Here is a 26,313-nt window from a genome sequence, read left to right as displayed (position 1 = left end):
AATGGATCAATATATGGTGAATCACAATGATCGCAAGCAGAGGACTGGCCGTTTCTGAAGCACGATATTTGATTGACAGCCCACCTCAGCCCTCCTCTCATTAAATTCTGAATCGTACAGTAAATGGCTGAAACGATAGTTACGTATTGTAACTCTAGATTCTATGAGTATAGGCGCAGCCTTTTAAGGCTATCCCTAGGCGTGAGCCGTAGCACGGAAAAATTTGTAATCCCCGCCCACCAACAGCGTGGGCCTCAATTACGTCCGCGTGCAGCCTGCCTCGACGACGTCCGCATTTCGCAGATATAGTCGGGCGCCGGCGGATGTTCTGCTCCCAATAAACTGCTTTTCTTCAGCTATTTAAAGGACAATGAGGCCGACACTTAAAAGGCTGCGTCTATACTCATAGAATCTAGAGTTACAATACGTAACTATCGTTTCAGCCATTTACTGTACAATTCAGAATTGAATGAGAGGAGGGCTGAGGAGGGCTGTCAATCAATTATCGCGCTTCAGAAACGGCCAATCATAGGAAAGCTCGCCCTGCCTTGGTTCCCTCCCCCATATTGCCAAAACTAAATTTGCGCGCGAGAGCAGAACATAATTCGCGAGAGGCTGTTACGCGCGAGAGGCTGTTTTGCGCGCGCGCAGAAATCATTTGCGCGCTCGCAGTTAATATCTACACGTGTGGAATAATATAATACGCTCGAATGCATCTTTTATCACATTAGTGAATTATGGCACTAATGTGCCATACTGAACTAGTCTAAAAATCGGACACGTTAACGGAGCACTGAACTAGGCCCTCTCTGATGCCAGGTCATAACAGCATTTGTTTCACTACGACTCCTTTCAGCTGCACACCCCTCCTTCTCCAGCAAAAAATAATTAGAGAGAACGGCTAATAAAACGCTTGAGGTGGCGTTTTGAAAAGAAAAAACTTACACTTTTTTAGGACATGGCATAAAGATAATTATGAGCCTATGATTCATATCCAGAATTTTTTTGCGGAGACACATTCCTGTTCCCCACTAGTATTGGAGTGAACGGAGATATCTACTTCTGGGTTCTTTGAATCGAGGGACCCGTCAACAGCCCGCTTAAACAGCTGCAATACCAGGCTTGGCCGCTGAGCACTGGTGGATTGCGGAAGTATGCACTGTGGGCTCTTCACCCCGCTTCCTTCTGGGAGAAGGTTGCGGCTGCCTAGAACTGCAAAGACCCGTCACAGACTACGTATGTATCTCATCACCCATTGCATTGCTTTGATTGTCCTGTTATGTCTTGTTAGCACTGTCCTGTCCTAATGCACTATATATGTTGAAACACACACACTGGAACGCTGAGACAAATTCCCACTATTTTAGCATAAATGGCAATAAATGATTCGGGATCGGATTCGGATATGACAGGAGTTTCCTGTTCTGGCTGGACGGTATGTAGGGTTCCGGCTCTCCCTTAACTGAACCGGGAGACATGATGCGCAACAAATTCCTCTTTTGGGGGTCCCTCATACTGGGAGGACAGGTTGAAGGAGATTGGGATCTTCTTCAACTCTTCAACAAATGGTGATGGGCCTCAAACACCTCAAAGACCAGGCTCAGCAGGGCATCCACAAAGTCTGCAAAACATTGCAGTCCATTAGTCACTTTGTGTTTTTAGTATTTTCCTTAGTTCCATGTACATATGTTACATTGAGCAATAACTATATAAATTATTAGTTTTTTGTAATAAAGATAAAAACTTTTTTCATAACTTACTATATGTAGGGTCCATTGTACAGCTAACACAACTCCACCAGCCACCGCTGTAAACTGCTTTGTTTGAGAGATGTGGAGTAAGCAGCCGAGAGGCGAGACTTCTTCACTTCATGTTCTGATGTCAGATCAGGGATCTGACATCACCCCCCCCTGGCGGGCGCTGTAACTGCAAGTGAAATACTTTTCTGAACAAATCAATATTTATTTTTTTGAGAGTATAATTTTTTCATGCAACGTGGCTTTTCATAAAATGATTGACATCCATCCTTTTTATGTTATTTATCATATTATAATTTTATTTTTTTGAGAACATTGTCTGTGTAGGCTGACGTATGACGCACTACGCAGAACACGCTATGCACGCAGCGGGAAAATTAGACTGTGAAATCTGCAAGTTGAAACATGTCCAATTCACAGAAGCGAATTCCTGATTTCTTTAATACTGGCCCCAAAAAAGCAAAACACAAAGACACCAGCGAGACAGCCGACTCCATGCCAGCGGCCCCCTGTCCCCAGTGGCGGCGCCAGGGGGGGGCTAGGGGGTGCTAGAGCACCCCCTAGATTGGCCATAGCACCCCCATGAAAAGAATGGTTTATTTATTATTGTTATTTAATTTCATTCTGAGTTCTTAATAAAATGTATTGTGTGATAATAATATTTTAATCACAAAAGAAAATAACAGATTGAAATAAACAGATTGTTCACGTAGCACGACACAGACACGTTGCGTGCGTGAACGTGATTGTTCAATGAGTAGTAGGCGGCTAAGTAACGGTCAATTTTAAGGCATGCGTTCACAAAATCACGAAAATGGATCGGTATTTGATCCGAAAAATTCCTCGAGTTGAAGAAGACGTTCAAGAGGAAGAAAAAATGCAAGAGGTAGTGGATTCTGATTCTGATGTAGAAGAAGAGGAACGTCCTGGTCCAAGTCAACCCTTCACCTCTACTGAGGGCGCTGCTAGCCATGATGCTAGCACCCTGGGTGACTTAAGCATGAACGACCCAGGATGGTCCGAAAAGACCAATATTACAAAAATATCCAACTCGGATGTTTGGAGTCCAGCAAAGAAGTTTCTGTAAGAGCTGGATGGAACCATATCCGTGGTTGGAATACAGTGTTTTCCAGGATGCCGTCTTTTGCTTTGCCTGCAGGCATTTTCCTCGGTGGAGGAGGGCACGGGTTTCATCGGGAGCCAACGTATACAACCAGTGGCTTTCATAACTGGCGGAAAGCAACAGCATCTTTTAAGGGCCATCACGAAAGTATGGGACACAAATTTGCCATGGAGGCATGGACTGAGTTTAAGCTAAAAGCAAAAAGCGGTTCAAAAATAACAAATATGCTGGATAAAGGACATTCGGTATTGATCCAGGAGAACAGAAGGTACATGATGGGCGTTGTGGAAAGCTTGCGCTATACTGCCTGTCAGGGGATCGCACAGCGAGGCCATTGAAGATGAGGATTCAGCAAACAGGGGTAATTTCCGCGAGTTGCTATCTGTAATTGGAAAATTTGACAAAACCGTTCAGAAAAAGTTAGATAACAACCCGTCAAATGCAAAGTATGTGCACCATGACGTGCAGAATGAGATCATCAATGTAATGGCAGAAATGATTAGGAAAAAATTAAGGGATGAGGTTAAGGACGCTGAACATTTTGCCATTTTGGTGGATGAAAGCAAGACATCAGCAAAAAAGAGCAAATTTCAGTGATCGTGCGTTATTTGAACACGGAATCAGAGAGAGTGGTGGAGGAATTCTTGCATTTCACCCCAGCAGATGGACTAGACGCAAACTCGCTCTTTGCAAGCATCAAGCAGACGCTCAGTCGGTGCGGTATTGACCTGAATTGTTGTGTTGGCCAGTGCTATGATGGTGCCTCAGTCATGTCTGGATGTAACAACGGAGTCCAAGAAATTTTCAGAAGAGAGGTGCCGCAAGCAGTTTATATACACTGCCATGCTCATAGGCTTAACCTGGTGTTGGTGGACTGTGTGCATAATGTAGATGCTGCCGCTGAGTTTTTTGAGACGTTGCAAACACTGTACAAGTTTTTTTCGGGGTCAGTGGTGCACGATCTCTTTCTGAAGGCACAAAGGGAACTTTCAACGGCACAGCTCATAGAGCTGAAGAGACTGAGTGACACTCGCTGGGCATGTCAGTATGATGCTATCTGTGCAGTCAAGAGAACTCTCCCGGCTATCAGCGCTACCCTGCGTGACACTGTTCGCGACAAGAATGCGAAACGGAGGACAGAGGCTAAATCTGTCAGTTCCCTTATGGATGAGCAGTTTGTTCTGCATTTAATTATTTTTGAGGATGTTTTTAGAACTACCAAATTCATGTCCGATGCGCTACAGTCTCCCAATTTCGATCTCTTGACAGCAGATGACCTGGCCCAATCTGTGATCACTGCCATGTCGGAGAAACGTACAGATGACAACTGGGCAGCAATCCGTAAGCAGGCAGGAGACATGTGCGTCAATACCGGGATAGCTACTGTACATCGTGAGAAAAGGCAGACCCAAACAGCTAAACATCTGGAGGGCTTTATTGTGGAGGCCCCGATAGAAAGACCAGGCATGGGCAGCATGGATGAACTGAAAACTCAGTCATTCTATCCTGTCTTAGACAGGTTGTTAATGGAACTCCGGCGACGCTTTTCCATCGAAGCAAATGGTGTACTGGCAGGCTTGCCAGCCCTAAGCCCTAATCACCCATCATTCCTTGACAAGCAAGTTATTCTGCCCATGGCTCGCCATTATGGGGTCAGCGAGGAGAATTTGTGTGCAGAACTCCATCAAGTTCGCCGGCTCCTGAAAAGGAAGGAAGAGCAAGGATGCACCATTAACAGCAACCAGGAGTTCCTATCCCTTATGCGGCCTTACAAAGACGCCTTCGTGGACCTCTACAAATTGATCTCCATATCGCTGACCCTGCCTGTAACATCTGCGAGCTGCGAGCGCAGTTTTTCTTGTCTGCGTCGCTTGAAGAGCTACCTGAGGAATAGCAGTGGGGATGGCCGAACCAGTGACCTTGCACTTCTGGCGATTAACCCTCTGCGAGCACGGGCCTTGGACATCGACAGGATCATAGATGCCTTCGCTCTCAACCACAACAACAGGCGCATTGTCCTGAAGACGTAGGTAAGTGAAAGATTTTCCCGTGTTGTCTGTTGCATTCTGCTGGGTTTTTGCAATTGGGTTTACAATGTGTTTATCTGTCACATTGTTCTTGTTTAGGTGGATACTGACACCTGATCTGCTGGTTTGCCTGGATTTTGGTTTTTCCTAAGGATTTTTAAGCATAGTTTTGTGTGCACTTTTTGATCTCTTATTATTGTGGTTTTGAGGGCCTACTGTTTGGTTTCATTCATGTTTTGATTGTGACCTAAAATAATATACTCTTTTTGAAAGCATTTCTGACTCTTTGCCTGTTTAAGTTAATTCTATCTGACATTCTAATCTGCCGTCTTTAGTTAGAAGTGTATTGAACTTGGTATGTTTAGTTTAATTTGTCGCTCATGGTAGCGGTGACCTGGTAGTCATCTGGCGCAAACTTTAATCCACACACTGAAGTAAGTGAAGTATTTGGGATTACGTTATCTATAACATGCTGCATCCATTTTGACCGTCGGAGATGAACGCGGCTTTGTGCGCGTCCGTCAGAAGTAGCCTAATGACAATAATAATACGATCGATTTGAATGGCGCTTTTTATGTACCCCAAAGACCCGTTAGAGAGCAAACGTGTAAACATATGTGACGATATGGTGGGGAGGTGTTGTAGTAGAGAAAAATGAGACCCATATGCTATCACCCTAATTTCATAGCACCCTCAGTAAAACGCCGAGCACCCCCATAGCACCACCAGAAAAAAATCTTTGGCGCCGCCACTGCCTGTCCCTCCAGCACCCGAGGGGGAGAGTTCAGAGAAGCTAGGAGGAAAAGACTGAAGCAATCATGCTAACCCCTCTTTGGTCAACCCTATCATGTTGGCTAACATGCAAGTCCCGCCATCTGCAACAAAAGTGATGCCGCCGGTGTCAGAGTTATTCGCAGCACCAACTAACTCTGCGGGTAAAGAGCCCTGCTAGCCAAAAGAGTTTGACTTTCCAGCCAGGCGTTTTGGAAATGAGAACTTCAGCCCTTCCTTTAAGTCAGGTTGGTTTTCCCAGTGGTCGTGGCTACATTACGTGTGGGAAACCGACACAGTATTGTGCTTCTTGTGCTGCTCTGCTATGGAGAAAAAGCTGTTCAGGGCAGACTGGATAATTAATGCTGTCAACTTCATCAAATGAGGGTCTAGCAATTGGCGAAAGGCAGGGGAAAAGTTTCGGGAGCATAAAAGATCTTGTTTCCATACAGAAGCTATAAGCAAGCTGGCAGCATTGAAAATGACCCCAAATAATGAGATAATGTCACAAGCAGTTGCTAAGGATCATATGACTGCACAGACTGTTGTGGAGCTGGCCATTCGATCTGTGACATTTTTAGGCGGCGAGGGGCTACCGCTGCGAGGACAGGAGCACCGTGATGGGGTGTTTTGGCAGCTGATGCTGGAGAGAACGTATGACAAGATACAAGATGGTTTTATTGTCATATACACAGCAATTACAGAGCAGTCGCTGGCAATGAAATTCTGAAGTCTTGGGCTCCTCCAACAGTGCAATATAAGAGAAAGTAAAAGTATAAGAGAAACACAAGTAGGAAAGCTGAGACTTAAAGAATAAAAATACATAAATATGATAATAAATATAGTTGCATGCAGCAATGTGGGTGTCAAGCATAATGAAACGCGATAAACTAATTCTGCCGGACGGACGTAATCTGCTAGGTGGCTACATGACGACCGTCCCGGTAATCGGTAATAACGACGGCTGGTGGAATGAACTAGAGCATTATGCGAGTACGTGTCAATGTTTACCAAATGGAAAAATGACCCTAGCTAGTGGTAAGGGCGCATTATCGTCTGCCCGACAGAAAAAATGGCACAAATACATAGGGGTATTCGGAACAATATCCCTAAAAGAGACACAATGTAAACAAGCATCCGCTCATAAGACTATGAGCCAAGTTTGGTTTGGAAGGCCTTGCAGAGAAATGAGCTCTCTTCCTGTTTGACGTCCCCCTGAGATCGAAGGTCACCAAATTGTTTGGATGCCCCCAGAATGATGTCATGAGTCTATGTACCAAGTTTTGCTATGATATGTTAAATAGATGCTGAGAACAGGCTTACTTCCTGTTTGGCGGCTTTGCTGTTAAGTTTGATTGGCTGTCACGACCAAACGGTTTGGAATTAGAAAAAGCTGTTCGGCTTGGTCTGAAGATCAAATACGGCAAGTTTCATGATGATTGGACTAATCTAGCAAGTTTGGCTATGATATGTTAAAGAGTTGCTGAAAGCAGGCTTACTTCATGTTTGGCAGCTTTGCCATCAAGTTTGATCAGCTGTCACGGACAAACGATTTAGAATTTGAAAAAGCTGTTTGGCAAATTTGTTCGACTAGGTCTGAAGATCATATAGGGCAAGGTTCATGACGATTGGACATAATCTGTGGCCTGTGGATCTGTAATATTGATATTGACCATTTTAAACATGGCGGCCAATTTCTGATGTTGCCATGGGAAATATTTTATTAGCTATATGGGGCGGTCTGACAGTATCACCAGACATTGAGAATGAGTTTGAAATATACTCATGTGACGAGAGAGGAGTTAAAACACGTCAGTGTTAATTATAGCGCCTCCTAGATGTCAATGGTCACCAAATGCATTGAGTGTCACCAGGATGAGGTCCTGGGTCTATCTACCAATGTTGGTTATGATATGTCAAAGGGCTGCTGAGATATTGGCTTACTTCCTGTTTGGCGACTTCTCGTCGAATTTGATTGGCTGTAGCGGCCAAAGTGTTTTGAATTTGAATAATCTTTAGATGTTGATAAAAATCTGTGATAGGAGATGCATTTTGAAGGTTTTTGACATAAACCAAGATGGCAGAAAATCCAGCATGGCGCAAATCGACGACATAGGGTGCGTCGAACTCGGCTTGGATCTAGGAATCCAATGATGCCTTGTTTGTGAATATTGGATGAATGGGTCGAAAGTTCTAAACATTAATGCATGTCCAAATTTGACCTGTTGGTGGCGCTAGAGCTGATGAGCTAGCGACCTGATATTTGCTTCTTGGGCTAATGGGACGGTCCTGATCCAGTGTACCAAATTTCGCAACTTTTCACCAAGGCGTTCTATGGGCTGCCATAGACTCCCACTGAAGGATAATAATAATATAGAAAACGTCCGAAAACAATAGGTTGTCTCGCAGCTTCGCTGCTTGACACCCAATGATAAAAAGTATGTTTATAAGAGCAACACAAGTAGGAGAGCAGAGACCTAAATACAAAACTAAATAAATGTAAAATGTAAACAGACGCGTTTATCCAGATGTCGACTGGTATAAAGTGGCAAGTTATGAAGTGGCAAGTTATAAAGTGTTATAGTGGTGAGCTAAAGCCAGCTGCTCATGAGTCGCTTCTCAGAAGAGACAACTGGATGTCTGACAGCATTTCACAGTTAATACTTCCTTTATTAGACCATGCTGATGTTGTACATAAACACACATCAGGGTAAAATTTGAAAGCATTAAATGTTGTTTTCAATAATATATTGTGGCAACCCATTTCCGTAAGTGTCTGTTTGGCACGGCAAGTACCACGCTCTGGATGCTGGTTTAAGCCGCAGTCTGCGTTTATTCACAAACAAGCTCAAGAATAAGGGATACAACACTTTGCTAGGGTCTCAGGGAGCCTCGTAGCCTGAGGTGTGGCAATGGCCTCCTCCTGGTAGGTCTTACTTCCTCTCCCCTGGAATGAGTCCTTGGCTGCCTTTTATGATGTCCGCCCGCTCGTTTCCTCCCTCTGGCCAGGGGTTCCCCATCTAGCAGATGAGGGTGAGGATTGTGGTACTCTCTGCCTCCGGCTAGTGGATGGCGGCGGTGCACGCCCTCCAACACTCGCCCCCGGACCCCCCTGGTGGGGAGCGGGTTGTCACAATATGTAGATTTGTGCTGAGATGTCCTTTTACTACTCACCAATGTAATGTATGACTCACTGAATTTATTATCACCAAAAGCCAGAAGACAGTATAGTGGGTATCAGGTTATCTTTAAATGCGTAAACTCTGATTATCCTTCTTACCTAAACTGTTGTCGGATTTAATAAACGTGCCTTTGCGGGCAGTGTTTGAGCATCAGAGACTCGTGTTCATTTGAGGAGGCGGGGCAGACGGAACCGGGTTGCCACATATGGTGGAGAAGGCAGGTAATCCGACCACGCAACTGTTTTTTTCCTGCTATTTTTTTTGGGAACACCCGCCCCAAATGCAGAAACCAAACGAGGCCGCAGTCGCGGCCGCCCTCCTGCGAGACGCCGCCGAGGAAAGGGCCCTCCTCCGGCAGGTGGTTATACGGCTGGAAATGCGGTCCTCAGACGTCTCTCCGATCTCAGCGCCCACCAGCCGCCTAACCAAGTTAGGACCAGGACGATGTGGAGGCCTACTAGGAGATCTTCGAGAGGACGGCTCGGAGAGAAAAATAGCCGGAGGACCAGTGGGCCCACATCGTGGCCCCCCTTCCTCACAGGACCCGCACAGAAGGCGAGCCAGGACCTGACCCTCAAGCAGGCGGTGCTGGCGTACTATGGACATAGCCTGGCGGCCCGGGCCCAACGGTTCCACGACTGGCGCTTCGACCCCAAGGGCGCCGTGAGGTCCCAGATCGCCCAGCACACGCGGCTCATCAGGAGATGGCTCGCGGGAGAGGATAGTCCCAGCGCTCTCGACCGGGTGTTACTGGACAACACCATCCGCCAGCTACCACCGGAAGCCCAGATAACCCTCGCCACCAACCATCCGACCACGGTGGACGAGCTGATCCGCCAGCTGGAGAACTGGCAGGTGGCCCAACAGCTAATCAGCGCCATCCGGCCACAGACCCGCCCGATCGAGACCGGTAGGGACCGATGAGGACCAGAACCCCCTCGACGGATAGATCAGCCGAAACCACAGACCCAATCGCTGGAAGCCAGAGAGGTATGGCGGTGCTATAACTGTGGCCGGACAGGACACCTCGCTCGTCACTGCCCGGAGAACCGGGATTTGTCTATGCCCTCGGCCTTCGCGGGTGAAGGCCGGCCAGGACCATGTCTACTCACCACCTGTTGGGCTGTTACGGCCACTGTTTGTTTGTTGCTGCCTTCTTGTTTCCCCTCTGTTATGTGCAGGTGCGAGTCATTAACAACTCATCATCATCCCGCCTCTACCAACCAGCTTCCACCAATCACCTCATCAGTTTCAGGAGACATGTAGCATTACCTCCTTTTCGTGAAACAGAAGTTGATGCCTATTTCACTACATTTGAGCGTCTTGCTGCTGCGCTACAATGGCCCAAGGACATGTAAGTTTACTGGCAAAGCACAAGATGTGATAGCTTCTCTTTTTCTAGAGGATGGTCTAGATTATGATTTGGTGAAAACTGCTGTTTTGCAGGCTTATGAGTTGGTGCCAGAAGCCTATAGACAGAAATGTAGGAACCACAGGAAGGTCTCATCCCAGACCTATGCTGAGTTTGCGAGGGAGAAGAGCTGTCTATTTGACAAGTGGTGTTCTGTTAGCAAGGCTACAGCTTATGATACTCTTCGTGAGTTAGTCCTTCTTGAGGAGTTTAAGAAGTGTGTTCCTGAGCGTGTTGTTGTGTATTTAAATGAACAGAAGATTGTGTCATTGACCAAGGCTGCTGTCTTTGCGGAAGAGTTCACCCTTACCCATAAAACTGCATTTATGTCCCCCCGTAGTGAAAGACAAACTGGTTCACTGCCTGCTGCCTGCTGTTCACTGCCTGATGTCTCCCACACATCACAAGGAACAGCGGGAGTGCTACTACTGCCATAAGGGAGGTCATGTGATGGCTGATTGCTATGCTCTGAAGAGAAAGCATTCAAGTCAGAGCCCACCTAGGGCCCTATGATTTCCGCGATAACGAAAACGCGGACGGAATCACGGAATCGGACAATAAAAACGGAATCTACTGATAACACGGAATGCAGCAGAATTCGCCATTATTTTGGTGAAATTCAGTTTCGAGAGAAAAGGGAAACAATACAGGTGACATTAACGTCACTGAATGTTTAGCAGTCACTCCCAAAACAATGTTAAAAACACCCGGTCCACCACTCCAGCCTAGTTCGCGGGGATGCAAACTATAGGTCCCGCCCCCGCTCCTAACAAGAAGTTGAAGCGCCCGCGGCTGACCGCTGAAATGCCTAAATCTTCCAAAAAGCTTCATAATTCGGTTTTAACCCCAAAATTCAGAGCGGAACAATACCCGAAACAATTTTATCACTCAGGTAATCAGCTGTTTTGCCGAGTATGCCAACATACTATTGATTGGAAAAGAAAAAACAATAGGGATCCAACCTGTTGGCTTGGACCCCTAAAGATAAGTGCGATGACCACTTGAAGTCAAAAATCCATCTAAAAAACAGTGAAAGCCGTAGCCAGGGCACGGCCCTACAAACCACAATTACGTCTACAATCAGCTCAGCAGATTCAAGAGTGGAATTTATTGAGGACTTTGTGGCTGTGTGCGCCGCATCTGACATCCCCCTTGAAAAGCTAAAAACATTACGGCCGTTTCTAGTCAAACACTGTAAACAGGGAGGAGCGCTCCCCCAAAATGCGAGTAGCCTCCGCCAGATTCACCTGCCTCGAGTGTTTGATCAACACATGACTGCCGTTTTAAAGCAGATTAGGGGGAAGAAGTTCGCTGTGGTTGTGGATGAAACAACGGATGCACGGGATTGTAGCGTCCTAAACATCGTCATTGGTGAGTTAACTTAGCAGCCTGTTAATATATTGTTGCAATAGTGGCGAAGTCACGCCCCTTCCGGTAGAGCCCATGGGACCTATGAGATCGAAAAATATGAATGGGTTTCAATGGAGAGAAAGTAATTATTTTCTGGTCCCAGTCTTTATATGCCGTGGATTTAAATTATAATTTTTCATGTCAGGAGTTTGACCGTTTATTTTGCAATTGTTCAGTTAAAGGCTGTAGAGGCTGTAGAGAAGGTCCCATGGGCTCTACCGGAAGGGGCGTGACTTCGCCACTATAGCGTTGTTTTTGTACTCTCTGCTATGTTAATTGTCCCCATGTAAAATATGATAAGGACGACCTCTTCTGTTGAAATAATAGCAATTCATAATGTCTGCAGCTGTATTTGGCAGTATTTGCTTTGCTTTAAATAAACACTTATTTTGTCAGAATATTATTTTAGGTTCAAATTAGTTGAGTAGAATAGACATTTTGGTTTAAATAAGTAGTTTTCTTTATGTTATCTTTCATTGCAGCTGTTGAAATCCAGTACTTTCTGCTGGATGTTGTTTTCCTGGACAGATGCAACTTTTCAACCGTTTCCCATGCTATACTAGCCTCCCTCTACAGCAACAACCTGGACCTGAATGATGCCTGGGCAGTGGTCACAGATAATGCTGCATACTGTCTGAAGGCATATAGGGAGGTCCTGAAAGGAGTGATGCCCAACAGTGTCCATGTAACCTGTCTCTGCCACGTCATCAATCTGGTGGGTGAGACCTGGCAGCATTACAAGTACTTCTCTGAAGCTGCATCACTTGTTACATGGATGAGATCTGTCTTCTTCAAGATGCCTGCCAGAAAGAGAAGATGGGTGAGCTTCCTCGTTAACAGGGAGTTTGCGCAGACAAAGACTCCTCCAGAAGCAGTGAGCAGCAGGTGGAACAGCTGGTTTGAGGCAGTGAAGTACCATGCAGAGCATGTTCATCTGTACAGAGAGTTTTTGTTGGCAGTCACAAACATCCTCAGCCAGGTGGATACAGAGGAGAAGGTGCAGGCCCTCACTGTCAAACTAACCTTCATCTCTGAGGGCTGCTCCAAACTGATGACAGCTCTGACGATCCTGGAGGGAACCCACCGTCCCACAGCAGTGTCTGCCTACAACATAATGGAGGATCTAGGCTCTTACCTAGTTAATAGAACGGCAAAAACATGTGGCTTTGGTGCGAAGACCGATGAGCTACTGAGGAAGATGGGTGTTAGAGAGAGGAATGTGGTGCTTGAAAGTCTCCATGATGCTTTCCACTTGGCCTTCACCAAGTTCTCAAAGCACTGGGACATACATCCAGCCAGAGAAGTCTACAGGCTTGTAAGGGTGTTCGATCCAAGGCAGGCTCAAGCTATGGAAAAGCCGATTGAAGCCTACAACACACTAAAACCAATGGCAAATCCAACTACAGAGCTCAGTGAGCAGTGGATTGCCTTCCAGCATTGTGTGTCCAGGGAGCCCTTGCCAGCTGATAAGGAGCTAGCTGCTTACTGGAGGGGCCTCAGGTCAAGATTCCCAAGAGTTGCAGAAGTGGCAGGGCCCTACATCTACTTCCCAGTCAGCTCAGTTGACTGTGAGAGGAGTTTCAGCAAGTACAAGACTCTGCTCACAGACAAGAGAGAGGCCCTCACTGAGCTCAACACAAAGAGGCTGACAATCCTGTACTTCAATGGAGATGTCTGTGACAGATGGAAGTCATATGAGTCAAGCTCAAAAGGACAGTACTGTTAGAAAATCAATGCTGTTGATTTTCCTAGTTCAGGTTTTATTGCAGGTTAAGGTTTAATTTAATTCTGCATTGTTTGTCCCCTGGTTTGATGTATTCTTCAAACAGTGCTTTGAGTAAATGTTTTTATTCACAGTTATGATTTGTTAAAATGAAGGACAGGTTATAAGCCTTTTTTATTGTTACAAAAAGGGTCCTCAAGTCCTCAGTTATGCATTTTTTACACTTTAAGGACACTGTGAAAAGTTTATAAGCACTTTATTATTTATGTAATGTTCTTATTTGACGGCCCCGAGAACCTCGATACGGAGTCCGCTGATACGATACCTATTATTGAGGTACCCTTTGACCGACTGGCCCTAGACATTGTGGGCCCTCTCCCCAAGACCAGCCGGGGACATTGATACATATTAGTCATGGTGGACTATGCCACCCGGTACCCGGAAGCCCTACCCCTTCGGCCGCAACCGCTAAGGCCGTAGCCCGGGAGCTAATGATGCTTTTTAGTCGGGTGTGGATAGCATGGGAGATTTTAACGGACAAGGGTCATGTTTTATGTCGCGTGTGCTAAAATAGCTTCTCAGTCTCCTGCAGGTAAAGCAGCTGAGGACTTCAGTGTACCACCCCCAGACGGACGGGCTGGTGGAAAGGTTCAACAAAACCTTAAAGCACATGCTGAAGAAGGCCATGGAGATAGACGGGAAGAACTGGGACCAGCTCCTCCCTCACGTCCTCTTCGCGGTGCGAGAGGTACCCCAGGCCTCCACAGGGTTCTCCCCCTTTGAACTGCTATACGGACGGCCAAGGGGACTACTAGACCTGGCTAAAGAAGCTTTGGAGAGCCGACCCTCCCCCCATAGTACCCTAGTGGACCATGTCGAGCAGGTACGAGAGAGAATGGCGCAGGTCTGGATCATAGTACGGGAGCATCTGCACCAGGCACAGCAGGCCCTGGCGCGGACCTACAACCCCGGGGCCCAGCTGCGTCTCTTCCAGCCGGGGGAGTGGGTCCTGGTCCTCATCCCTGGAGCCGAATGCAAGTTCCTGGCCAAGTGGCAGGGGCCGTATGAGGTGGTCGACCGCGTGGGGGAGGTGAACTACCTAGGACGTGTTCTCCGAGTTACCCGGGAGAACAACGGTCCCTCAACACGACATCCGAACAGAGGTAGACGTCACGGTACGCGTACCCCCGTACCGGGTTCCAGAGGCCCGTCGGGTCGCCATACGGGCGGAGGTAAAGAAAATGCTCCAGCTCCGGGTGATCGAGGAATCACACAGCGCCTGGTCCAGCCCCATCGTCCTGGTCCCGAAGCCAGATGGATCATTCCTATTCTGTATGACTCTGGAGGCTGAAATAGGTCTCGGAGTTCGACGCATACCCAATGCCCCGGGTCGACGAACTCATCGAGCGGCTCGGGCCTGCTCGGTACCTCACCACCCTCGACCTTACCAAGGGATATTGGCAGGTCTCCCTCAGCAAGACCGCCCGGGAGAAAACGGCGTTCGCAACCCCCGGGGGACTATACCAGTACACGGTGCTCCCCTTCGGGATACATGGAGCTCCGGCCACCTTCCAGCGCATGATGGACCGTCTCCTGCGATCACACCAGGCCTACGCCGCCGCCTACATTGATGACATCATCCATAGCGGCAGCTGGGATATCCACCTGAGACAAGAGCGGTCCTGGGGGAGCTGAGGAGGGCGGGTCTTACCGCCAACCCCGCCAAGTGCCGTCTGGGCTTGGAGCAGGCCTCCTACCTGGGCTACAGAGTCAGACACAGGAACGTCCGACCCCAGGAGGCCAAGTTGAAGACCATCCTGGACTGGCCCCGCCCCACCCCCAAGAAGCAGGACAAGTCCTTCCTCGGTCTGGTAGGCTACTACCAAAGGTTCATTCCCAGTTTCGCCACCCTGAAAAGCCCCCTACATGACCTGACCCGGAAGGCCCTGCCGGACCGCGTTACCTGGTCGGAGGCAGCAGAGGGGGTATTCAGTCTCCTCAAACAAGCCCTCTGCTCCGAGCCAATCCTACTAACGCCTGATTTTACTCTGCCCCTTATAGTCCACTCCGACGCCTCAGAGTCGGGCCTCGGAGCGGTCCTCTCGCAGGTCCGGGACGCGGAGGAACACCCGGTGACGTACATAAGCAGGAAACTTCTCCCGAACGAATGGAACTACTCCACACTGGAGAAGGAGGCCCTGGCCTAGCTGCTGTACTACCGCTTTGGCCGGGAGTTCACCCTGGTGACGGACCACGCCCCGCTCAAGTGGATGGCCACCGCCAAGGATACCAACGCCAGGGTGACAAGGTGGTTCTTGGCCCTACAGGACTACCGATTAAAAGTGGACCACCGAGCAGGGCAGGAGCACGTCAATGCCGATGCCCTGTCCCGTCGGGAAGCATGCCTCTGGGCATTCAGAGGCGCACCGGGGCTACATCTAAGGGGGGAGGAGTGTGGCCCGGCCCCGACATGGCGGCCCTGGAAGCCCAGAGGGCAGGTAATACAAGCAGTCTACCACACTTTTCCCCCAGAGGGCGCCAAGGGCCGCATTAGCGTGGTCCCACTCAACGCGAACGGGAGACACCTGTGTACCAGGCCAATCAGACCCAGGTGAGGGCTATATAAGAGAAGCGGAGACGCGGTCTAAGGGGAAGGGTAAGTGACCCATGCAGGAGCTGGGAGCGGACCGAGATACCTTACCCGGACGGACCTTTGCCTTAGGAGACGGTCGGGAGACGACGGACGGACTCGACGGACGGACGTCCGCATCGGGATACCGGGACAGTACGTGAGGAAGGACCGTAGTTTTCATTGATCGGGAGAAACCCCACTGTATGTTGTCGGATTTAATAAACGTGCCTTTGCTGGCAGTGTTTGAGCATCAGAGACTTGTGTTCATTTGAGGAGAGGGCAGACGGAACCGGGTTGCCACAGTGTGTGTATATTATGCATACATGTGTATATATGTATGTGTATGGGCTAAATGTTGCAATGCCCCTCTATACTGCAATATGTTGTTTTTTGGTTTATTTCTTGTTTACATGTGGGGCAGGAGGGCGGGTGAGGCGGGATGAGGGAGAGTTTGAGCTAGTGTGAATGTACATGTTTGTATTGTCTCTGTCCTATGTCTGGAGGACCTGTCACACCAAATTTGTACCTGGGGCCGAATTTGTACCGCCTACGTAATCCGATAGATAGATGGATGGGCCAGGCCCATCAAGGACAAGACTGCAACTGCCACATCACAGGTGTGTATATCAAAGCAACATTTGCAGCGTAGCCACATATTGTGAATGCAGAATGTTGTTACAACTGACAAAAGTTTGGCTTATTTTTTTTTTTTGGGGGGGGGCGGATGGAGAATGATTTCAGCTTCTTTTGATGTTCCACAGGCTATGATGGACATTTTCTACACCCATGGTGCTCCTGAGGTCATCTTGACAGACCAGGGTCGTGAGTTCTGGAACAAGGTGAAGTATTTACACATGTAGATGTGTCATTTAACAGTAATTGATTAACACTGGCAAACAAGAAATCTAATAACTGTTGAATTCCTTAATTCAGGTAAACAAGTCCCTGTTTGAGGAGTTTGGTGTCGCGCACCGAATCACATCAGCATGCCATCCTCAGGTATTATGTATATTATGTATGGGATAATGTACAGTGAGACGGTCATTATTGAGAAATAAACCCCAACAGGGTGATGCAGGACCCTGACGCGAATATGATCAGAACGGCGTCCATAGCAAAAGTCTATTATTCATAGCAGCGGTCTGCTATACAGAAATAACAGACCTTAGAATGCCCTAAATGACCAATCAGAATCGAGTATTCAACAAAGCTGTGTAATAAAGAAATATATGTGACATAAAAGAAAGATCGATAAGCTTCTAAATAATGTTACTATTCTAACTGATTTCAATTCTCTATTCCCCTTGCTTGTACTTTGCTGTTTTTACAGACCAACGGACTGGATGAGAGGACCAATCAGACACTGAAGAGGTCCATTGGCAAGACCCTTGATGGACAACAGGAGAGGTGGGAAGACAAATTAAAATAAATTGTTTTTTAAAGTAACTGTTGTGTCCGAGCCTCTTCCAGGTATTCGCCCTTTCGTCTGATGTATGGACGGGAGCCATGTCTGTTTTCAGAGGTGTGTAGTGGTTGACCATGTTAACAATTTCTAAATCAACATTTTTACTCTTCAGGGAGGAAGTTACACTTTGTATGGTATGAGGAGACAAGTTAACAGTGGGGAATCAACATGAAAAGTATATGTGTCAAAATAATAATTTCTATGAGGCTGATTGGAACATACTTTTATTGCTTGTCCTTTGCCTTTCTTTTTCCTGTTAAGACCACTGGAGATCTTCCAGATGATGTGGACATTGCTTCTCCAGATAAGAAGGACATTGAGAAGTACGTCGAGGCAAGGGCTGAGAGCTATGGAAAGTGTTTTATAAATGGGAAGCAAATCATTATTTATATTATTACCATTATGTATTCATGTGCATAGAAATGCAATTGTGGGGGCAGAAAATTCATATATCGATTAACTATCCTGCATCAGGTGACTGCCAACATACAGAAGCCCAGGAGAGACAGAAAGAGGCATACAAGAGGAGGACCAAGAGGGGGACCAAGCGCTTCAGGATCACACCAGGCATGGAGGTCCTGAAGAAGAATGAGAGGAAGCGTGGAAGGCATGGTCAAACCATGGACCCAGATTATGAAGGTATTATTGTAGCAAAAGTATTGAGCACCTGTAACTGCAGAATTTGAATGCGTACACTAAAGTCACAGTAAATTTGAAGTCGTATATATTTATTTTGCATGTGTACTCTAAAGTAACAAATGTGTAACAGTACATTTGTAGTCGTAAAAATTTTTTTACACCATTGTAAACACAAAATAGGGTACGCAAATCTGTGTTACAGGTGCACAAATCTTTTTGCTACAATTATTGCAGTGCAGTTGGTGCAAAACACATTCGCACACCCGTGTTTAATAATCTGAGAACATGCCCAAAAGGTGTGCATTCGTAAACCCAAATTTGAACTAATGCATCAGAAGTTGCACATCTGTGAAAAATTTCCTCATAAATAAAATGATAAAGAACCCTACGTTAATTCAGCATTTTAATGAGCGAGCACAAATTCGTTTTACAACTGCTCGAATCTGCTCCTGCAAGTCTCAGCTGTGGGGTTTTTTGCAGGTAGTTTTGCAACACGCCTAGGTGGTAAATGTGTAGCAAAAGTATTCGTATCCTCAGCCGTAGGCCAGATTTCGTCCGTGGGCGGGACAAATAGTTCCGCCCATAATTTCCTAATCAAATGAAAATCGCCGGCAGGGATGCGTTTCTCAAATTACACTGGGACCCACCGCGTGCCAGCCATCTTTCCGCGGGATACGTTTCTTTCTGGAGAAGTGAAGAGGGCGTCCGACTGAACAGAGGTGGATCTCCTACATTATGTTAAATGAAATTACTTTGTTCAAGTGAATTCCCCCCACAGTATTGCATGAACATGCTGCAAATGTCCTTCAATGTATTTTAATGGTCGCCATAACATAAATTCAGAAATGTCTTGGATGCGGCGCCGCCAGTGTGAAGTTGCCCAAAAAAAGATTAAAAAAATAGTTTGAATCGCCCAAATGATTCGAAAATGTTTTAAGCGTTGGTTTGAACCGGTAAAATGACAATTTGCTACGCGATCGCCAGATAGATAGGCTACTCATGCTTGTCCATTGAGCACTTGACGAAGCCTCGGGAAGGTCGCCGCTGCCGCATAGCCTTTGGCACTTTTGAATTGGTCTGAAATAATATGCCAGTTGGCATGCAGCAATCCACCTTGACATGACCAGCGCAAGTTTATCTGAGAAGGCAACATAATAGTCGGAAGATCCTCATCCTCATCATCCTCATCGTCATCCGCTTATCCGGGGTCGGGTCGCGGGGGGAGCAGCTCAAGCAGGGGGCCCCAGACTTCCCTTTCCCGGGCCACATTGACCAGCTCTGACGGGGGGATCCCGAGGCGTTCCCAGGCCAGTGTTGAGATATAATCTCTCCACCTAGTCCTGGGTCTTCCCCGAGGTCTCCTCCCCACTGGACGTGCCTGAAACTCCTCCCAAGGAAGGCGCCCAGTGGGCATCCTTACCAGATGCCCGAACCACCTCAGCTGACTCCTTTCTAAGTAAAGGAGCAGCGGCTCTAATCCGAGTTCCTCACGGATGACTGAGCTTCTCACCCTATCCCTAAGGGAGACGCCAGCCACCCTTCTGAGAAAACTCATCTCGGCCGCTTGTGCCCGCGATCTCGTCCTTTCGGTCATCACCCAGGCCTCATGACCATAGGTGAGGATAGGAACGAAGATCGACCGGTAGATTGAGAGCTTTGCCTTGCGGCTCAGCTCTCTTTTCGTTACAACGGTGCGGTAAAGCGAACGCAATACCGCCCCCGCTGCTCCGATTCTCCGGCCAATCTCACGCTCCATAGTACCCTCACTCGCGAACAAGACCCCGAGGTACTTGAACTCCTTCATTTGGGCTAAGGACTCATTTCCTACCCGGAGTAAGCAATCCACCGGTTTCCTGCTAAGAGTCATGGCCTCAGATTTAGCGGTGCTGATCCTCATCCCAGCCGCTTCACACTCGGCCGCCAGCCGATCCAGTGAGTGCTGAAGGTCACAGGCCGATGATCCAATGAGGACCACATCATCTGCAAAAAGCAGTGACGAGATCCTCAGACCACCGAACTGCAACCCCTCCCCACCACGACTACGCCTCGATATCCTGTCCATGTATATCACAAACAGGATTGGTGACAAGGCGCAGCCCTGGCGGAGACCAGCACCCACTGAGAACGAAACTGACTGGCTGCCGAGGACGCGAACACAGCTCTCGCTTTGGGAGTACAAAGATTGGATGGCCCTGAGGATAGACCCCCTTACCCCATACTCCCGCAGCACCTCCCACAGTTTCTCCCGGGGGACCCGGTCATACGCCTTCTCCAGATCCACAAAACACATGTAGACCGGATGGATATGCTGACCAAATTAATACATTTTATTGTTCTTTTAGATTGATTGTACCCCATGTGTATCCTACTCTTAGATAATGTACTTGAATGCTGCAAACAACAACAAGGCAGCAACAAACCTGTCCTTCTTCACCGAAGCGGTAGAGAGATTTGTTTTGCCTCAAAGGTAAGTTGTCCTTGTAGAAACATATATTGTTATATATATATAACATATATATATATATATAACATATATAATATATATATGTTATATATATATATATATTTGTCGATATCTTAAAACCAACTGCTCTTTTATCACTATGCTGTGATAATAGGAAATTATGCTGTTATTAAAAACTTAAGCTGACTTTGACTTCATGTGCTTTAAACAGAATTGAAAGGCTCTGGCGGGATGTCTTCACAGCAGTGACATGCTTCTTTTACACTGCCCTGCACCAGGCAGAGGAGGATGGCCTGCTGGATCTGTCTAGCAATCTCAACCACTTGTGTTGTCACTATGTCTTCATTCCACGTTTGCAAGCCAGACTGGATGAATTCAGGGATGGCTGGGACAATCACCCTCTGTCAACAGAGGGAAATCGCACTCCCAATCAACTGTGGTTCTTAGGCCAATACCACTCCTCCAAAGACCAAGTTGATGAGGTACATATCTGTCAAATGCTCTTTGTCAACATTATCTTGCAGTTATTATAATAATTGCATTAATAATTAGCATGGCTAACATATAATAATGAATATAATATTCTGGGCGCATGCAGGCGGCTTTCAAGGTGTGTCGACCATACTTGCTAGCTGAGCTAAATCTAAACCCTAGCAAGTTTGTTTCGGTTCACTTTAGCTGATGTACAACTTTTCCTGTAGGATTTACACATTCCTCACATCGACTGGGAGGACAGTGGCCTCATTCCGGATCCCAACTGTGGTGTCCATGTGCCCGAGAGTGACTACCCTCTCAGGCCTGAGGAACTTGCGGGACTTCATGCAGCAGTGGACCCACTGGCACCGTCCACATGCATGGGGGTGGACATATACATGGCTGCAGTGCAGTACATGCAAAGCTTAGGGTATATATAAGATTATGTATGTACCCTCATTTCAGGAGTGATTCTCATTCTTCTCATTCAGCTCCCAGAGCTGAATGATCTGAGAATCACACACACAAACTTATATTTGGATTAAAACGCATGAAAATATAAATGAATGGTCTTAATTTATTTTCTTTGGCAAGTGACCATGGTATAAGCGGGATAATTCCCTTCGAGGTGTCCTACATTAGTTCCGTCCGTTGATGCTTGTTCATTTGAATGGAAAAAAATTTTGACGGTCCAAATGTTAAAAATCGACCAAAGTAATGTTGATAGGTTTGTGGAATGGTGTGACAAGAATGCAGTGGTGAAGTCTAGTTTTTTGTAGTGCGTATACTGTGATTACCTCCTAGCCTCTTCCACACCCGTCCTTTAAACACCACCACACTCACTGTCGCACACATACAGCCTACAACCACCACAAGTAATTGAGATTATTCAACACTCGATATTGTTATCAGTTTCTAGGACAATATATATACAAATTAAAATAACCATTCGGCAGTAGCATCAAATAAACTATAAAGCATCAATAAATAAATAACTTGGCTATATATACACTACTACTGTATGTAACCGGCCTGGACTCAGTAAGAATGTGCGAAGGAGACAATGGGAATTTACATTTATTAATGTTCTAAAAAGGCTCTGAGCCTTTTTTGGCCTCTCAGGCACTGAGGGCGCATGACCCATGCAAAATAAAACAAACTTCACATTAGAAAAAGGGATATTTGGTGGAATACAGAAAAAGGTGCACAACAGCGCAGGAATCAGTAGTATTTGGCAATATAACAATGACTATAACAGTAAACAATCAACGCAGCAAATGTGAGTCATTTTAACATGTGTGCAACAGCACTTGAATGAGTATTTCTGACGTTCAATTAAGCCGAATCCAAACTCACTGGTGCCAAGGCACATTTCTAGACTTTGCCTGAAGTCATCGTAGGTCTGGTAGTGTGATGGCAGATGGAGTGTGCGGAAGCACGTGGATGCCCTTGGATAATTGTTGCTATCCACCACCTCCACCTTCATTTCGGTCATTGGGAACTCCCAGCCCACCCAGAACTTGACAAGCTTAAACAGCTTGTCCTGGGAGACTGCATATTAAAAACAGAAGAATAAAACACAAATTCCTTTATAACTCATTGCATCAGTCCAGTCATAATTTCTTCAATGGGGTCTGACTTGTACATATCGTCTAAACAGTAGGGGTGAAAAATGTGGCGCCTCTCAGTCATCTTTCTTTGGTGCAGTTACGCAACTCACCTACTGTCTTGCAGGACACTGGACAGCGTTGCAGGAGACAGTATGCTAATGACACATACCACTAACAGTACTCTACAGATTTGGCTCCTGGTGTGGCATTTCATTAACTTTATAATGTGGTTAGAACATCGACATCAACATGCTGTAATCATACCTGTGCTGATGAATTGCATTAGGAACTCTTTGATTTTTTTGGGTTCCTGGCCATCATCTTCCTGAGGCCACTGAAAAAAGTCTAGAACAACCTATAACAACCCAAGAAAACCGAATGAGCATTACTTACTACCGTTTAGATTATGTTGTTCATAAAAATAAGTTATTAGCACTTAATACATCTGTAATGAAATAGTAATTGTAATATTACATATGAGTAGGAAAATAAGAGTTATTACCTCGGGACTGCAGGTAGCCTCGGCCTCGGATGGGAACACTTGTGTGATGGCATCAGGTCTTGCCTCCAACAAGTCCAGAACATAGGTCTCTTTCAGACCTTGCTTGATCTGCTTCAGCTGTTCTTTAATCCGTCCAAAAACCTTAGAAGATAAGAGTTTGTGAAGGCTTAATGCTTTTGGATGACGCAACCTCACCCTAGACCGTCCTGAGACAGGTTATATTTACCCAACTGAAATGTTTTAATACTGCTCAGTATGAGAGGAACCGTAGGTTAAGACATTTTCCCTACATATTCAACAGTCATTCAGAAGCATTAACTGCATTTAGGAACATCTGACTTAGAATCACTGTTATGTTTTGCATGATGAACTGCTAATACACTCATAGTGGAAACAAATCCAGGCTCATATCAGCATACAATACAGCACAGAGAGAAAATCCTGCTGGGCTCTGGAAAATATATTACATAGGCAAACATTTGAAAAGTTTCTGCAACAGTTATAGGGGCATTTCCATCTTGGTGTTCCTGGAAAGGCTTAAGATTCGGTTATGCTTCTACAACCATGCACTAACCACGCACCAACCTTGCATGCAAAGAGACTTCAGATACAGTATTAGGGGACCACTAAGGCCTATGTAAAAGCACCAAAAAAATCAGCATGTCATAGGACCTTTACATCTAGACTGATTCACATTGCTCTACCATAAATCACTAACCTTAAAAGTAATCCACTCAGATAAGGACTATCCGGATGATGCAAATTTTCTAATTTTCACCGTACGGCCCATCTGTGATGAACCTAGAATCGCTGTCCATAATGGCCTTTCCATAAGGAACGACTGTGCATGTGCATTCACGTTTCGCAACACCTGCTTGAGGATATGGGGGTGAACTTTGAACAGCTCTACATTACAAAATCTTTTGGATTTAAATATCAGTTTGCTTGGTGGATAGACTATTTGGATACCATGATTATGCTGGTGCAGATACTTAAGATACATAGTGGTATACATAGTGTTATACTCCAGACAACTGTAAACGTATCAAAGACCAGTGTCCGAAGATGTATACACAAGTCTAAATTAGGTTTCATACATTGAACAACAGTGCTGTACAACATTGCTGTAAATGTGGACTTACTGCATCCTGAAGGAGATTATGCAGCAGCCAACAGCGGTTGGTCTCTTTCAAAATTGAGTAGTCCATTTCCACAGCGAGTTTATTTATGGCATCCCTTTGCTCCACAGATAGAGTTGTGAGGTTCCCATTGTTGCTCTCACAGACTTCATAAAGCTTGGACAGAAAAAGTATGAAGTAAGCAACATTTTATATCAATATATTACAAATTGGTCCCTCGAAGTTCAGTTTACTTCTCCAAACACATTGTGTATCTCAAATAAGATTGACAAGCACAGTAAAGACCTGACAACAGTAAACCAATGTATGCATTGTGCACTCCCCTTTACTTACTGGTCCAATGGTTTCTCGAACATCAATGTCATTAATGTCTTCAAGGGTAATGGTGGCCGTTTGTGGGGTGCCACCAGCCAAAACATGTAGCACGGCCGGGCTAAGGCCTGTCAGGCGCGGGCCACTATGAAGAAAGGCATGCCCTATCATCCGCCCAGCCATTATGAACATGTCATTTTGCATAAATATCTTTGAAGAAGAGGGGACAAGGTGATCCGACTGGCCCTCAAAAAGCATGGCACCACATGAGTTTCCTAAAGAAAAAAAAACATACAGAAGGCCAATGTTTACTGATACTTTTATATATCATTGGGTCAATCCAGAAAAGCAAGTTCTCTTTTGCATGAAGAGAATATGGGGGAAGATATTACATTTCAAATGAATTAATGCATTACACATTAAAACCAATAATTACTGAACCATGAAATCCTCGCAAGATACCAACAAATGCAAACTCTTCTAGAGAACCTAGAACTTACCAACATCGATAGCAAAGCCATGCTTGAGCTTGTGGATGACCAGGCTCAGGAAGTGCCTTGCCACCCCATCTCCAATAGCTACATCCCCTGAAAACACAAGGATTAGTTTTATAAATAGGACAGTCCTCGTCCTTGGCAACAAATGTAATTAGAAGTGAGCTTTCCTGCAGGCCATGCACATCTTCCATTCTTCTAAAGTCTGTAAATTATCCCTTTTTCACTAGTTTCATGAGTGATTCTCAGATCATTCAGCTCCCAGAGCTTTTGAGGTGGGTGTTACAATGTTGAAACGTCTGGCCCAAACCAGTGTGCCATGCTTACCAAAATGGGTCCATTGTTCATTATTGTTATCCCTGTTTTTAGCCATTGGGATTGGGGCGGAACATTGACAATGTAGGGGAATTTTCAGATATCAACAAATGACTTTGTCTGTCTACAGCAGGGATTGGCAACTTTCATGATAAAGAGGGCCACATTTTTCATCATAACCATCGGAGGGCCACATGACTGCACACTTCAACTAAACGTGAGCTGAGAGAAGCTACACAATTTTGAATTTGGTAGATATGATTTCCTGTATTCTGGTGCATTTTGGGGATGGCCATTACCTAAAAAATCATCCAGAATCATAACCTATGTACGGTATGTTAATTGAACCAACATACATTCATTTCATGTTTTCCATGCTCAAACAGCCACATGAATGGTCAGTATTTTTATCAGTGCAAAGGGCTCACATACATCATCATTCAATGAAGTCAAAAAACTGAAAAACAGTGGCCCAACATTAAGTGCAACAACTCAATGAACTCAAACCCAACAAGCAGTTGTAGTAGTTGTAGTGGCGACTTAACTGGATATCTTTAATGACCGATATTGCTTCTAAGCAAACTAGACGCATGGGTTTGCCTTCGAATTCTATGAATTCTTCTCATCTTTCTTGACCGAGTTTTCTGTAACTCGATCAATTATTATTATTATTATTTTTCTTTTTATAATGTGCGGGCCTGACTGAGTGAGGATGCGGGCCGCATGCGGCCCGCGGGCCGCCAGTTGCCCATCCCTGGTCTACGGCAACTAAAGGTCTCTAAAGGCATTAAAATCTATCTATATCAACCCTTAATTGCTATTATTGTGAGTATGTGTTTTCAATGTAGTGCTCCAATTTTTGT

The 26,313-nt window shown here is 45.9% G+C and overlaps 3 protein-coding genes across 5 annotated transcripts; 2 read left to right on the top strand and 1 right to left on the bottom strand.

The window, feature by feature from the left end:
• Positions 1-2,369: 2,369 nt before the first annotated feature.
• LOC130377385 (zinc finger MYM-type protein 1-like) lies at positions 2,370-7,569 on the top strand. The gene is made up of 2 exons (XM_056584490.1): positions 2,370-4,910; positions 5,007-7,569. The coding sequence occupies exon 1, from the start codon at positions 3,651-3,653 to the stop codon at positions 4,908-4,910; it is 1,260 nt and encodes a 419-aa protein (XP_056440465.1). The 5' UTR covers positions 2,370-3,650; the 3' UTR covers positions 5,007-7,569.
• Positions 7,570-18,175: 10,606 nt separating this feature from the next.
• On the top strand, positions 18,176-21,784 carry LOC130380193 (uncharacterized). The gene is made up of 4 exons (XM_056587388.1): positions 18,176-18,859; positions 20,516-20,607; positions 20,883-21,086; positions 21,306-21,784. The coding sequence occupies exons 1-4, from the start codon at positions 18,739-18,741 to the stop codon at positions 21,516-21,518; spliced, it is 630 nt and encodes a 209-aa protein (XP_056443363.1). The 5' UTR covers positions 18,176-18,738; the 3' UTR covers positions 21,519-21,784.
• LOC130380192 (uncharacterized) lies at positions 20,890-25,577 on the bottom strand. 3 transcript variants are annotated; one of them, XM_056587387.1, is made up of 6 exons: positions 25,142-25,577; positions 24,663-24,916; positions 24,333-24,485; positions 23,191-23,331; positions 22,953-23,043; positions 20,890-22,629 (listed from the first exon to the last, which is right to left on the bottom strand). In XM_056587387.1, exons 2-6 carry the CDS (start codon positions 24,897-24,899, stop codon positions 22,328-22,330), a joined length of 924 nt encoding a protein of 307 aa, XP_056443362.1. In that variant the 5' UTR covers positions 24,900-24,916; positions 25,142-25,577; the 3' UTR covers positions 20,890-22,327. The 3 variants fall into 3 exon arrangements, 2 of the variants coding, with proteins under 2 accessions (XP_056443362.1, XP_056443361.1); XM_056587386.1 differs by having other exon boundaries at positions 24,663-25,577; XR_008895203.1 differs by having other exon boundaries at positions 20,890-23,043; positions 23,909-24,485; positions 24,663-25,577.
• Between the last annotated feature and the right edge of the window lie 736 nt (positions 25,578-26,313).

The sequence above is a fragment of the Gadus chalcogrammus genome, chromosome 3, assembly GCF_026213295.1.
Source record: "Gadus chalcogrammus isolate NIFS_2021 chromosome 3, NIFS_Gcha_1.0, whole genome shotgun sequence".
NCBI classification, from domain to species: Eukaryota; Metazoa; Chordata; class Actinopteri; order Gadiformes; family Gadidae; genus Gadus; species Gadus chalcogrammus.
Note: the sequence above shows the minus strand (reverse complement) of the source record. Positions and strands in the feature narration are given on the sequence as shown.